Below are 16,925 nucleotides of genomic sequence, written 5' to 3' on the forward strand. Positions count from 1 at the left end.
GCAAAGATGAAGAAATGCTGTATTTTCTACTCATTGTGCAGTCATAAGAAATTGCATATTTTCACGAACTATCCTTCGAGTCTCATTATTCAAATACCAAAGTGTGCGATTATGTTCATTCATTCCGAAATGTACAACAACATGCTTGTCCAAGAACATGTTTTTCAGGATTTATTTACGACCACAATCACTTTCTGCCATATTCTACACCCGGCCTTAAACTTTTGATAAGGACTGTAAATCTCCTGATTATATTTTGTTTCTGGGAAATTATATAGCGTTCACGTAATAATACTTAACTTAACTGAAGACAATTTCCAGTAAGCCAGTACAATTGAACTAAAACTTAAAGAGAGCTCTAAGATATTCTTAAAAGACTGTAGCGCTTAAAGCTCCAAACCGAAGAATAATTTAATAATAATTTGAAAGAAAACAGAAATGAACTTTATACTTACTGATTTGATGACATTGAAGTTTTCAAATAGTCTTCCACTCGCTAGAGCATAATTTTCTGCTATTTTTTTCTTCTGAAATGTTTTGTTATTCCAAACACTTTCCAAGGGTTGTTGAGTGGAAGCAACAGCAGATGATTCTGTGCTTTTAGCTTTTCCAAGCTTATTGGGAAAGGTCACACGGTCTGATGATTTACTTTGATCCAAATTACTTCTAGCTGATGCTGAATCTTTCAAGTCTCTCTTTGAATAGCTTTGCGTGAGATCAGATCGTTCTGACTGTAACCTTGCTGCATTACTTTTTGTTGGTTCCAGCGACCTGGAGGAAATTAAATTGTTCTGATATACTATGTTTACAGATGAATTTGATGCTAAATCTGTATCTAAAATGGTCTCTGGGTCAGATAATTTTTCATTAGGTAATGATTCACTACTTATTTCTCGTACAATGTTCTTTGCTGAGTCATGTGGCCACTTTAAGGAAGAATGCTGAAAGCTAATGACTTCGGAAGAATGAGATTGGTATAATACACATGTAAATGGCCTGCAGTCTTGTACAAGTCTCTCTGAAGATTGTGACCGTGATAATGAAGTGCTTGAATAGGCTGTGCAAGTATGCTGCATACACTCTAGCAAAGCACTTTCTGGTAATTCTGAAGGTGAGACTGGAATGTCGGAGTATGATACACATGTAGGTGGCATTCTTTGTCGTGGAATATCAGATGAAGAGTCATTTTCTACAAATTCGTTTCGGTGCTCAGAATATATAGAAATGTCTTCATTATCCTCCAATAATGAAGCATTTTCTTCAATCCGGCGAGATCCATAAAAGTCTTCAGTGCTTTGATGAGTTTTATTTGTAGAAGGCACGGGAAAGTTTTCAGTATTTTGGTGGAGTCTATTTGTAAAAAATGCATAACAATCTTCAGTACATGGAGGAGCTATATTCGTACGAAGTGCATAAAGGTCTTCAGTACTTCGATCAGTTTTATTTGAAGATGGTGCATATAAGTCGTCAGTAGTTTGAAGAGTTATATTTGTAGGAGGTCCATAAACGTCTTCAGTACTTTGGGGAATTATATTCTTCTCTTCAAGACTAATGTCAGACTGAAGTGTCGCAAAACAGTTTTGATTAATAAAGAAACCATTGTTAGTATCCTGAGGCATTGAAACACTGGAATTAAATTATTGCATTTATCGGTTTTAATAATTCATTCCCTTTTTATCTTTACACTTACAATATAATATTATTAAAATGAATCATTCTAAGAAGTAACTGTTAAAAAGCTTACGAAGGCAACATTGTATTAACTAGTACTGCCAAATAGTTAGAGAAAAAGATGTTTCTTATCTCCTAAGTGCAATGTCTTAGATTTAATGACCTATTCCATCTATCATCGACAGCATTTTACTGTGATTTTGTCTCACTATACCATATTTTACTTTCCAAATATCTTTCTCACTGAGTGTAATTGTTTTAAAGGATCCTTAGAGCAAGATTTTATTATTATTATTATTATTATTATTATTATTATTATTATTATTATTATTATTATTATTATTATTATTATTATTATTATTATTATTATTATTATTATTATAAGTGACAGTAGTAGTAATAGCATTATTATCAGGTTGTCGAAAAAGTACTGAGTCTTTGGAGGACAAAACTGAGAATACATTTATTATGATTTGAAAGTAATATTATAAAATCACATACGCAACATTTATTCGATGACTTTTTGCCATTTTTTCCGGCAACATCATAATCTCGTTGTTATAGTTTTGTGATATCTGGTTAAAATATTGTGACACGTGGTATTTACAGGCCTCTTTTGCAACTAACTCAACTTCATGGAATTCTGCAGAGACTGAAACAAATGATAGTCTGACGGAGCCAAATCCGGGCTAAATGTTAGATGCATTGAAACCTCCCAGCCAAGATCTCTAAAGCTCTGACTGGTCGTTAAAGATGTATGAGATTTGACGTGATCAGCGTTGTATACAATACTCTTTCTGTTGATCAACTCCGACTGTTTCTTTGTAATTGCTAGGTGCACTCGCGCTATGGGTCCAAGTCTATTATTTTGCCAGGCGGGAGCAGGTGGGATACACGATGCACTCCCAATCCCAACAAACGTGTAGCATAACCTCCTTGGGAGTCAGTGTGGGGTTTGCCACAGATTGTGGAACTTCTCCTTGCTTCGACCATGGTGTCTCTTGCATATCGTCGTAGGTTACCCATTTTTCATCACTCGTAATCAACCACTTCACAAATGGCTCGAGTTTGTTACATTCCAGTAGAGATAGAAATTTGATCACGTAAAAGAGTCAGATCATGTGGCATCGCAATTTTTTTTTTTTTTTTTTTTTTTTTTTTTTTTTTTTTTTTTTTTTTTTTTTTAAGCCAGCCAGCTTATTCCAAATGGTTTAACAATGTTTAGGTCTTTGGCGACGTCATGACTGTTTACACGCCAATCTTGCTCAACTGTTGCCATTTTTGCTGTTCTTGGTCGCTAATTGCGAGGAGTATCTTGGATTTGGCTGTTAATTTTGATAAGGTATCTTTCCCATACACATCACAAATTTCTTCACGGGCGTGCGCAGCATTTGCGCCTTTAATGAAATAAAATTGTAAAATGTAGTGCAGTTTTGTGGTAAGTTATCTTCACGACGCAATACCTTACGTTTGTTTATATGAATTCCAACACTCTGCACATCTACTACCTTCAACTGTCAGTTGTTAAATAAAGTTAGACGGCAAAGACTAGAACAGCAAACTGGGACATTCTATTGTAGAAAAACAAGAACTAATATATATTACATAAGTCTCCTGTGTGGAGAATGTGTGCTTCATATAACGACATGATTAGATTTCATGTAGTAGATGTATTTAGTACATCCGAAAACAAGTTCAAAACAATTGCCAGGCAATAACTTCTGCATAATTAAACGACGTATATTTGTATATGTATAATAATGCATGTATACTAGTGTATGTTAGATAATTATGTACACGACACTATAACTTGACATCAAGCCCGTTGTGTTGTCCTTCTGAAATAAATAAATAAAATAAATACAAGACATTTAATGTATGTATATATTTACACTGAGTGATTCTGTTTGAAAATACAGAAACAGGATCAACTCCACAACACAAAATAAAGCGAAGGAATACTAAGGAATATTGAGACATTAAAAACGAATAACTTGTTAATGACAAAATTGTGTATGCTGATTCATTCCATATTTAACCTATTCTTTCTACTGCACATACAAATTATCATATTGAATCTAGTCATCTGGTGTTAATGATTTACTGTAATATTTAAGCTAACCAATATATTCTTCCAGAATAACGGAAAGAAAACAGTGCAGAAACTTCGCGTTATATAGTGTTGAAGAGATATGGGAAAATTATCAGACAACATTAGATGACATGGTTATTTTCTACCTTGAGAATTGTTCAGAATTAGGAAACTGCATAGTATATAGGCGCCAATATATTCATTAACTTCCACAAAACAGATAAAACAGACATGGAGAAATAAAGAATTTTTCTTATTGAACTAAGTGATTCGTCCAATCATGTTCGCTTTTTATTCACTAAAGTGCCTCTTCAAGACACATTATTTTTTCTCAGTAAAAAGTTTTTAAAAAATATATAATTTATTTGTTTAAATTATTTTTTAAAAGTCCACAAAGGGAAGATACATATATGATGTAGCTATGAAATCATCTATGGAGTTTTGAAAAGGGAAGGTTAAATTTAAAAATTGCTGAACTTAAACCAAAATTTTAGATTCGATACGTAGATGATACATTGTAGTTCCTCAACTTAAAATGGATGCATTAATTTAATTTCAACAATCATCTATATATTAATTTTATTATTAAATTAACAATGGAGATTGAAACTGAAGGAAAATCAAGTTTTTACATATCTTTATACAGTTTCTGCATCAATAGAATTTAAACATTAACTAACTAACTCTATTAGCCTATGGAATCCGGAGGTTCAATGCCGCGTTCACAAAAACTCTCCACTGACTTCTATCCTTAGCCAACTGGATCCAGTTTCTACTTTGTATTCCTATTTCTGCGAGATCCATCTTAATATTGTCTTTCCATCTGCGCTTAAGTCTTCCTAATGGTCGTTTTCCGATTGGTCTTCCAGTTAAGACTTTAAGAGCGTTTCTACTTTCTTCTACCCTAGCTACATGACATGTCCATGTAAGCCTCCTAGACTTGATGACCCTAATAAAGTTTGGTAAACCGTATGAATTATGTAGTTCCTCGTTATGAAGTTTCCAAAATTCCCCATTCCCGTTCCTCTTGGGTCCGAATATTCGTCTCAGAATCCTGTTCTCAAATATTTCCAGTCTGTCTTGTTTCCTCAGTAACCATGTTTCGCGCCCAGGTCTTCGTAATGGTCGTTTTCTGATTGGTCTTCCAGTTAAGACTTTAAAAGCGTTTCTACTTTTTTTCCATCCTAGCTACATGACCTGCCCACCTAAGCCTCCTAGACTTGATGTCCCTAATAATGTTTGGTAAACCGTATAAATTATATAGTTCCTCGTTATGAAGTTTCCGCCATTCCCCATTCCCGTTCCTCTTGGGTCCGAATATTCATCTTAGGATCTTGTTCTCAAAATACTTTCAGTCTATGTTCTTCCCTCAGAGTAAGTGACCATATTTCGCAACCATACAGAACAACAGGCATGATTATCGTTTTATATATTTTAAGCTTCATATTCCTCGACAGAATTCGCGACGACAAGAGATTTTGAACTGAATAATAACACGAATTCCCTGCTTTTAGTCGACATTTAATTTCTTCGTGAATATGATTTTACTCTGTTAATATTGATCCTAGATATTTGAAACTATCCACTTTATCAAAAGTATAATTTAATATTTTAACGCATCCATAATTTGCCGTATTACGGTCCCGACGCACTTCCATGTATTTAGTTTTCTCTGCATTTACTTCTAAACCTATGTCCCTGCAAGCATTTAATAAGATATCTGCATTTCTTTCTATTGTTCTCCTATCACCCCATATTAAATTTACATCATAAGCATTGGCAATTGCCTGCTGAACACCATTCAAATTTAGGCCCTGGTTGCTATCTTTGATTTTCCTTATAGCGTATTCCAGAACAAAGCTGAATAATAATGGCGACAACGCCTCTCCTTGTTTCAGACCATTCTCGACGTGAAAGCTTGTGGACAAAAATTTTCCTGCCCGGACTTTACTTTGGGATTCATTTAAACATACCTTAATTAATTTAAACATATATAGGCCCTATATAATGATATAATGTTTAATATCAAATTCTTCAAACAGTTTGATGGAAGTTTTCAAAGAATAGTGGATTTCAAGATTTTTCGGCAAATAATTTAAAAAAAAAAAGAAAAAGAAACACACTTATCCTACAAAATTTTACATTTGATTTTGTGTCTGTTACCTTTCATCTTAGTTAGAAGAAGAATCTAGTGTTCACTCTCAATTTATTCATCAAAGGACTTGTCACCAATAATTATTCTCAATCGCAGGGCATAGGTAAACTAGGATGATAAATCTGTGCCTCAAATCTAAATTCTTCGAAAGAGGTTAAGAAAGAAAGGAAAATATCTTATCTGAATACCTTAATTATGAAGGAAAGCTTGGGACAGTTCATTCATGGCATATATAGGAGAACAACTCATACTCATCTTTCACTTAACGAGCTGATTCATGTAATCAATTCAGGGTTGAAAAAAATTACTATTTTTTTAAAATAATCTTTATTTTTTAAAAATTTAAATCACTTGTACTTGTTTTTCTGAAATGGAATAAACTTAATATGATGTTTATTTACTTAATTGGCAAATACGGCGCTTTCAGGTTTTTTTATTAAGTGATGTTAGAACAAAGGTGGAATTAAGAGTTCCCGATAATTATGTTGTGTTTTCTGCAAGACATTTCCCCTTTGTAGCAGTACAATAATGTTTACCCAACATACAAAACCAGGCGGTCACTGTGATCTTGCGAATTCAGTTCACAATGATTGGACTAAAGGAAGATAATGTAACTTTATTTTTTCTCTTTAACAGAGCTGGATTAAGAGAGGCTTAGGGGGGGGGGGGGTATAGCCCCGGGCCTCCATCTACTACTTTCGACTGTCAGTTGTTAAATAAAGTTAGACCGGCAAAGATAGAACAGCAAACACTGGGACATTCTATTGTAGAAAAGCAAGAACTAATATATTACGTAAGTCTCCTGTGTGGAGAATGTGTGCTTCATATAACGACATGATTAGATTTCATGTAGTAGATGTATTTAGTACATCCGAAAACAAGTTCAAAACAATTGCCAGGCAATAACTTCTGCATAATTAAACGACGTATATTTGTGTATGTATAATAATGCATGTATACTAGTTTATGTTAGATAATTATGTACAGGACACTATAACTGGACATTAAGCCCGTTGTGTTGCCCTTCTGAAATAAATAAATAAATAAAATAAATACAAGACATTTAATGTACGTATATATTTACACTGAGTGATTCTGTTTGAAAATACAGAAACAGGATCAATTCCACAACACAAAATACAGCGGAATAATATTAAGGAAATCTAGATATTAAAAACGAATAACTTGTTAATGACAAAATTGTGTATGCTGATTCACTCCATATTCAACCTATTCTTTCTATTGCACATTTAAATTATCATATTGAATCTAGTCATCTGGTGTTAATAATTTACTGTAATATTTAAGCTAACCAATATATTCTTATACTGGTAAGTGACCATATTTCGCAACCATACAGAACAATAGGCATGATTATCGTTTTATATATTTTAAGCTTCATATTTCTCGACAGAATTCGTGACGACAAGAGATTTTGAACTGAATAATAACACGAATTCCCTGCTTTTAGTCGACATTTAATTTCTTCGTGAATATGATTTTACTCTGTTAATATTGATCCTAGATATTTGAAACTATCCACTTTATCAAAAGTATTATTTAATATTTTAACGCATCCATAATTTGCCGTATTACGGTCCCGACGCACTTCCATGTATTTAGTTTTCTCTGCATTTACTTCTAAACCTATGTCCCTGCAAGCATTTAATAAGATATCTGCATTTCTTTCTATTGTTCTCCTATCACCCCATATTAAATTTACATCATAAGCATTGGCAATTGCCTGCTGAACACCATTCAAATTTAGGCCCTGGTTGCTATCTTTGATTTTCCTTATAGCGTATTCCAGAACAAAGCTGAATAATAATGGCGACAACGCCTCTCCTTGTTTCAGACCATTCTCGACGTGAAAGCTTGTGGACAAAAATTTTCCTGCCCGGACTTTACTTTGGAATTCATTTAAACATACCTTAATTAATTTAAACATATATAGGCCCTATATAATGATATAATGTTTAATATCAAATTCTTCAAACAGTTTGATGGAAGTTTTCAAAGAATAGTGGATTTCAAGATTTTTCGGCAAATAATTTTAAAAAAAAAAAGAAAAAGAAACACACTTATCCTACAAAATTTTACATTTGATTTTGTGTCTGTTACCTTTCATCTTAGTTAGAAGAAGAATCTAGTGTTCACCCTCAATTTATTCATCAAAGGACTTGTCACCAATAATTATTCTCAATGGCAGGGCATAGGCAAACTAGGATGATAAATCTGTGCCTCAAATCTAAATTCTTCGAAAGAGGTTAAGGAAGGAAGAAAAATTTCTTATCTGGATACCTTAATTATGAAGGAAAGCTTGGGACAGTTCATTCATGGCATATATAGGAGAACAACTCATACTCATCTTTTACTTAACGAGCTGATTCATGTAATCAATTCAAGGTTGAAAAAAATTACTATTTTTTTAAATAATCTTTATTTTTTAGAAATTTAAATCACTTGTACTTGATTTTCTGAAATGGAATAAACTTAATATGGTGTTTATTTACTTAATTGGCAAATACGGTGCTTTCAGGTTTCTTTATTAAGTGATGTTAGAATAAAAGTGGAATTAAGAGTTTCCGATAATTATGTTGTGTTTTATGTACAATATGCCTATGTACAATATTCACACTTGAGCACTTGCACCATTATTTCTATAATTAAACCCCAAACTCTTTCCTGACTACGGCTTCCGTACTGGTTATAAAGATCAGTGTTGTCATGTCAATACTGATGTTTGCTGCCTATACAAAAAACACTCTTCTCTTTGACTGTACAAGTATCTGTTCAATAAATAAAAGTTCACATATGTTTAGTTGTATTTAACTAGTTATTGTGTTACCCTATGATAATCCAGGTTCCCACTATCTCTCGCATCCCTTATGTTTTTCCTATTCCTCATCTTGATTTCCTTTTCGTCACGTTTATGCAGTGTTTGTCGCAAGTAAAATAAGCTGTGTATTTTAGCGTTACTTTTAAATGCCATATAAACCGGAAATCGAAATTAAAAGAGAATATAGGTGGGTTTCCTTACCTCTTAGCCGAGAATTTCCAAAAGAATAAAGAAAATATACATTAATTTTAGTATTCAATTTTCAGTCAAACTGGGAACTTTTTTTCTCTTACAAATTTATTATAAAGACAAGTTCCTTCCGCAAAGATTTACATATCGTAGCTTATTGTGCTTATGAGAAATACCAGATAGGCATGATCAAAAGGAACATCAAGACCAGGATTAGGGAACATATAAGGGATGAAAGAGGTGAAGCTTCCTCCCTCCCCCCTCTACATCAGGACTGTCTAGATATCCATAAATAACAGGTTATGAAGCAGACAGAGTCGAAGTTTTACACTCGTGCTCAATCAACATTGATAGAAATGTTTTTGAATCTTTTTACGTCAGAACAAAAAGATCTGAACTGAACTTGGATGGTGGGAACCTGAATTATTGGTGGGATAACGTAATAAATAGCTAACGTCAACTAAACCCAAGTGCACTTTTATTTTTCCAACAGATATTTGTACAGGTAAAGAATACAATGCTTTTTACACAGGCAACAACATCAGTATTGACATGGTAACACTGATCTGTATAACCAGTACGGAATCCATAGTTCGGAAAGCCGTTTCCTGGAATAAAAGAAAAGGAATTACAGTTAGTGCAAACACTAAAAACAAGACACAAAATTAAAACAACAAATAAGAGTATCAAAGTTCGAATCAACTGAGGTAAAATGTTTAATTAAAGGAACAAAGGTGTAAGTGCTCAAATGCGAATATTGTACATAGGAGTTTTCAAATGTAAAAGCATGATTCAATTGACACTTTAGCTCTCTCTGAATGCACAAGGGGCAAGGGATATTTATTCTATAATTTTGCAAACCCTAAATCAGGTTTAAGTTACTTACAGTAGCTGAACATACGGATGTAATAAAAGGTTAAGAGGTTAAGGCAATAGGTTTGTTGGCATACCAACTCAGAAATGTTGAATAGAATTGACAGGAGAGTATAGAATACTCGGTGCTTTTTTTTTTTTTTTTTTCGTTTACAGGTTGTAAAGTAATACAGTAATTTAATCAAAATAAATTTCGGCTTGCATCATACCTGCACTTGAAAATGGTTCCAGAGGGAACTGAAATATCGCGTACAATGATATCCTAAACAGGAGCGGCCCTTACGGATACAAGTGAAAATTTTGAGTTACAAGCTGAATAATTTATGTTGCTTTGGTGGTTTACACGTTGGACAAGTTATAAGTTTAATATTACTAAAATACACCGTGTTTCCAAACGAATGACCCGATTTTGGACGGTAATAATTACGGAACATGGGACGTGCCGGCAAGTAAATGAGTGTTGTTTGAATGGGCTTGGCCTACAGTTTCAAAAAATCGCCGATAGATCAGTCAATGTGTCTTCTCAGTTTGCAGTCCAGTCAGTCAGAAGTAAGATGGCGTCCGCTTCCACAGAAGGCGTTTTGTGTGCTGCAGTTTGCAAAGACTGAATCAGTAATTTCGGTCCAGCGTACTTTACATCGGCGTTTTGACATTGATCCGCCTGCACCCAAAAACATTTATCGTTGGTATCGCCAATTTGAAGAGACAGGATGCTTGTGCAAAGGTAACAGTCTAGGTCGGCCTCGCACTTTCGATGAAATCGTGGAAACAATTCGAATTTAGCTATTGCCTAGATGTTGTTCGTGCTGCTGCTGGTGGGCACAAAGAACATTTGTAACAGCATAGCTAGAACTTGAAAATTTTGTATTTTGCAATTTATCCCATTTTTGTAGTATGTTTTTATCAATACATATGGACTTTTAAAACCAAGTCAATCTTTTTGAAATACCCTGTATTGAGAAATATTTTGCATATATTAAGACTGTAAGTCTCCTCGTTATAACCTAAAAGAGTATTCAAAAGTGTAGTAGTTTTGATAAATGGAATAATAAAAAGAAGTAATTCGGAATCAAATATTTTATCTAAATAGTCTATTTTAGTGATACGCAAGTTAATAAATTGCTTCCTGCTCTTACTTTGAGAATCTTTAAAGGGCCAATAACATTACTTACTTCCAAAGAGAGACTTCTAAAATTTAGAGTTTAAGCATTATCTTCTACACTTCTGAGTAATACTATTTAATATGAACCTACAATTATCAACATCTATAATACACGAAAAGAAAAACAAAAGTTTTGTTTGAAAATGCATTACTAATATGCAGATCACTCACAGTGGCGTATTTAGGGAGGGCTATCGGGCTCAAGCCTCCACCCCTCCCGAAATTTTTTTTGTTTTTTTTTTTTTGTTTTGTTTTTCGCATTCCAAGTACAACAATAGTCCTTCTTACCATTTCTAAGAATTTTATTGACTTTCCACTTTCTTATGCTCTTTGTTCAGAAATAATACTGTATTTGTCAAATATCATTCCATGTAAGAACTGCATTCGTTTTTTCTTTCTTTCCCCTATTCTACTCCTCTGTTTCTTTTTCTTAATTGTTACTTTCTTTCGTTTCTCCTATCATACTTTCGCCCGTTGTTAGTTGTGATTCAAGTCGACCGTAGTCAGTAACACCAAAACTAAGGAAGTATGTATCTTAATATAGGCCCTAATCACCATATTGTTCACAAGGAGCTGTTTTTAAAAATGTAAAGTTATGAAATTAGTTGTGAAAAATTATGTAAGAATAAAATGTTGTATGTTGATTAATAAAATATAGTATAATAATATTAATAGTTTTATATTGTTCATAACTGTTTTATTCTTTGATTATTTCATTCAAATTTCGAGTTTTCCTTTAAATGACTTACATTTCTTTTCCTTATCGCAGGATCTGTATTTAATTTTAAACGGTAGGTTACTTATTTTCCTAAAATGTGCCGCCATCGAATTTCATACCTCGACCAGCGCATTATCTTCTTGATAATTTAGGTATTTTCTTACGTTTCAGTTATTTCTGCCCCCTCCTCACTGTCACTCAATGTTTTCAATCCTCATACCTGGAAGTGTCAACAAGTTAAAGGAAGGAAGGATAATATTAAAATTATTAAAGGAAGGAAAATGGAGTTCATTAAAATTTGTCGGCACCCAAAAGGAAAAATATATGTGCTTATTCACATGTTGTGCATTGCCCCCAGAAGCAAAATCCTAAATACGCCACTGATCGCTCGCAAATTTTTAAAGGTTGTTAAGAGAAATAGTAGAAAAAAAGTTAAATGATATCACTTTGTATAAAGAAGAAGGTTTAAAAGATTTAAAATTGAATAAAATTTGGAACTTTATTGCAATAAAAATGTAAATAATAATAATAATAATAATAATAATAATAATAATAATAATAATAATAATAATAATAATAATAATAATAATAATAATAATAATAATAATAATAATGAAAACTGTTAATATTATAAATTTGAATTAAACTGAAAATTGTAAAAAAAATACTTTATTGTTGATCATTGAACCCCAACGGTTTACTAAAATTTCCTAAATTAGTGCAGATCTTATGATAAAGGCAGTCAGTTATTTTTGAAACGTCAGTTAAAATAAATAAAACACGGATGGAACACCAAGAATATAACTTAATTAACAACAGATATCTCTGTGAAAATTATATTATGTGAAATATACGGTATAAGACTATACATATCTAGACAAGCCATCTAAAATGGAAAGCACTTACATTAGCCATATTATTTCTTAATAAGAGAGTTAATTTTCTATGAACCAAACATATTTACATAAAGTGATATTAAATACAATTAGTAGCATACCGTAAAGTAGAAGATTTCGATAATGTTACATATTGCAATATTTTTTCCCATCCGTTTTTTCTTCTTTCTGACAATTATTCTTAAGAAAGTTACACTAAGTATCTGCAGTTTGTTATAATCTGTCGCAATTTTAGAATAAAAAGGAGAAAATTTAGCCTTTAAATACTTGTACTACAGTACATGTATCAAATCCGACTTAATAACGTACCATTGCTTAATTTTCTTTGGGCAGATATTTATTATTTTTTAAATTTCTCAGTATAGTGTATGCCTTTCCTGGTTTGCAAGAAGTAGAGTTTATTATGTATCATAAATTACTAAAATATATAAGTTCTTAAAAGTACTATTGTTTCCGGCTGTCTTCATATGAAACACCAGTGGATTGGATCCGACTCACCGTATTGTCTATGGTCACACAATGCACCATATTAAAGGAAGATTAATTACAAATAAGAATTTGCTTGTTGATGTTTGTTTCCGAAGATATTCAGCTATATTTTATCGCTCAGAGACTCGTATGAGTTCCAAGAAGAAGTCTAATAAAATTCAGTTAACTACTCCGGCGCCGATTCTTTCTTCATCAAGGGGCCACGGTGACTCAGTGGCAGAGCGCTCACCTCTGGTGTATGGAATCCTTGGTTCGATTCCAGCTCGCGCCACGTGAACTTTGTGGTGGACAAACACCGTGTGCGTGGATTTTCTCGGGTTTCTCCCGTTTCCTCCCACTTTATTCATTCCACCATTACATTCATTTCTTTTCATCACCATCTCCTTTAGCCTAACCGGCATAACCGTGGGACGTAAAACTTCATCAAATCTTCTTTAGTTTGATCTCCCAACTCATTATGTTTCTGTGTTGTTGCAACATGTTAATCATAAAATCGTAGACGGAACATCAGGTACACAAAAGAAATTCAGTAAAGAAAATAAAAATTGAAATTAATCATTTCGAAATGTATGAATTAATGGGCAGGAAGATACTAGTGCAATATTAACTTTAAGTACGAGGGGATATCAAAAAATTCGCGCAATCATCTAGAAGGTGCGAACTTCTAACTCCGTCGGACATAACATTTTATAATTAGGTCCTTGTATGTTTACCAAGCAAATTCTGGACTCGTTAGAACAACTCTTTCTTGTTTTGTAGGTAATCATTGAAAGTACGATAATTGACAAGCTTGCGACATGAAGCGTCATTAACTTCCTCCACCTTCAGAGAAATCTGCAAAGCAGATCCACGAAGATATGAAAGAAGTCTATGGAGATGAAAGCCCATCCTATGAGATGGTACCCAAGTGGAAACGGCAATTCCAAACTGGACACATGACCACTGCGAACGCCTATAGATATGAGAGATCATCGTCCACTGATGATGCCGCCTTGGCCAAGAAAGTTGAGAAGATCATAATGGAAGACAGGAAAATAACCATTGAAAGTGCCATGTGTGTAATAGGTATGAGTTATGGGTCTGCCTGGTATATCATTCACGACTAGCTGCATCTTCAAAAAGTGTCAACATGGTGGTTGCAACGACTACTCACACCTTTCCGGAAGACAAATCGCGAGAACGAGCAAGAGAAATGTTGCATCGCTGTGAGGTGGATGAATAGGGCTTTTTCGGCAGACTAGTGACAATGGATGAAAGTTGGGTTTATCTTAATGACCCAGAAACAAAGGAAATGAGCAAACAATTGAAACCCCCTCCTTCTCAAACCCCTAAAAGGTTACGAGTGCTCAAGTCTCCCGCCAAGATGATGCTTTCCGTTTTCTGGAACTGTGAAGAGGTCATCATGAAAGATTACCTACTACAGAGGCAAACTATTACTAGTACCTATTATTCCCATCTCCTGACTACGTTACGAGAGGAACTAAAGAAGAAACGTCGTGGATTGGTTACAAAAGGGGTACTGTTGTTGGCAGACAAAGCACCAGCTCATTCAATCCATGCATCCATGATAAAGGCAGTAGAATTAGGATATGAAATATTGCTCTACCCCAATACTCACCGGACCTAACATCAAGTAACTTCTTTCCTTTCCCAGAAATTAAGCGTTCACTCAGAGGACGCCATTTTGACAGTAGGGACGACGTCATTTCTGAGGTTGAACTGAGTTTCAAAGCCAAACTCAGACTTTTAGAAAACGGGCTGACGGAAAGTGAAGAAATGCTGGCAAAAATGTGTCACTAGGCACGGTGACTACGTAGAGAGAGATTAATACCATCATGGTGTCAGTGTTCTTCAGAGTGGATTTCTTCTAGGTGATTGCAGGAACTTTTTGATACTTCCTCGTACTTCGAGATTCGTTACAAATATTAAAATTCTCATTACTAATCAGTCCAGACAAATAGAACAAATAGGACATTTAGAAAATAATCTTACACTTTGAGATGTTTTCACTTAATTTTCAGTAGAGAACAAAATAAGGGTTTGGATATTCTCTGCTATTCATATGTTCACAGAAGCACAATATGCAGAGTGTTCTTTAGCATTAATCATTTTTGTAATATAAATAAATGAAGAAAGAAAGAACGAAAAATTCAAAATAAGGTTAGATTGAATTTTATGGGTTTATAGTTTGGATCTGTGTATGTGCAGTAAATTCTTGCATCACTCTACGAAAATGCGTCAACAAAAATGAATATTATTATTTCGATAAATGTATAAACTAAGGAAAGGTTTTGCATCTTAACGAAAACGTATTTATAAATGGGAACTTATAGTACATGATACTCCATGAGTTGTACCAAAATCATACTCAAGAGAGGATAGTTAGAGGTTGGACTCGTTTTTCACTCCGAGATTCTCAAGCTTACACTGGATAGAATTGCATTCTAATTAATATTAAGTACTTCTACAAGAGACAATACGACTACGCTCTCTTATTGTACATATATATAGCTGACTAAGAAATAATAATAATACTCTCTTATGTAATTTTGATTGCAACTACCGAAGCCGAATTACCACAACTATTTATCGTTGTGGATTCGCATACCTTTGAACATTTGCAAATTCCTTCTGTCTTACTCCCGACGCCTGTTGCTGTTGCTGATCCTTTCCAGGAATCTAAATGTCAAGGAAGAAATTTTAAAATTTAGTAGTCGTTTTTTCGAAGAACCAATTTCATAGCGAATATAATAGTTAAAATAATGGGGAGAATTGTAGAGTGATTTTCAATCTTTAAAGTTAGAGGAGGAACTTTTTTTTTTTTTATAAAGGGAGTTTGGCTATGGATATATAATTTGAAGTACTCACCAATTCCCTCTACAAAAACTGTTGCGGAAGTACCACAAGATTCTGAAACATGAATATTTGGATAGGGCACATACTAGTTCCTGAGTGAAGTCATGACCTGATTACAGTAGATCCCATAGTTTTGGAGCTATGAACCTTTAAAGTTCATTTTTTCATGTTTTTGGCAGCCTATAACTCCGAAAGGAAGCATTTGTGCATCGAGGTTGGTCTACACTTTATGTCGTATCTTGGTGTTGTTTTGAAACACCCTGCATATGTATGTATAGATAGATAGATATACTTTTTTCGTTGTATATAAATACAAGAGAAATAAACTGAACTAGAATCGACCTTTGAGCAGAACACTCAGAGAAAACTTACTGCCATTCGTAAAGCAATGAAGGAAAAAAAAACTTCCTACACATTTTTTAGAAAGCTTTATAATTACAATACTACAAATTAACATCATGCACTAAAACACTTGTTAATTGCACAAACATATCCGAATTTTAGTAACTCATATGAAATCCTTATTTGCCTTTAATTGACAACAATTAATATTCAATTCAATAAACTTTTTTTTCAGAGCCAGGATTTACATATAGTTTTATTTATTTTTTAATTTATTTTTGGAAGTTAATAATAAATTAAATAAACAAGACATATAGTAAATATCCACAAATTTATATTATTTTATATCTAATAGCTCTCATGATTTACATTAGATCACGTTATCGCGTAAAATATTTGTCTCCCGTTTTATCAGAACTATATAGATTTTTCAATTTTTATTCTAGCGTTCCGAAATAATGTACTCGGGGCCAAAATGTACCGGTTTATTAATATTATTATGAAAATTCTTTATCGATAATCTCATGAATTATTTTTGCACAACAGAGAAGAAGAATATTCACGTAGATACTCTAAGGTCAATAATAATCATTGAAAACATACTTAAAAATTTTTCACTATCTGAATTTTAGCAACCAAATCT

At 33.4% G+C, this 16,925-nt stretch overlaps 1 protein-coding gene across 1 annotated transcript; it reads right to left on the reverse strand.

Moving 5' to 3' along the window:
* Positions 1–386: 386 nt before the first annotated feature.
* On the reverse strand, positions 387–15,762 carry LOC145661181 (uncharacterized). The gene is made up of 2 exons (XM_081726630.1): positions 15,693–15,762; positions 387–1,626 (listed from the first exon to the last, which is right to left on the reverse strand). Exon 2 carries the CDS (start codon positions 1,617–1,619, stop codon positions 387–389), a length of 1,233 nt encoding a protein of 410 aa, XP_081582756.1. The 5' UTR covers positions 1,620–1,626; positions 15,693–15,762.
* Between the last annotated feature and the right edge of the window lie 1,163 nt (positions 15,763–16,925).

The sequence above is a fragment of the Thermobia domestica genome, chromosome 9 (genome assembly GCF_964235325.1).
Source record: "Thermobia domestica chromosome 9, izTheDome1.hap1.1, whole genome shotgun sequence".
NCBI lineage: Eukaryota > Metazoa > Arthropoda > Insecta > Zygentoma > Lepismatidae > Thermobia > Thermobia domestica.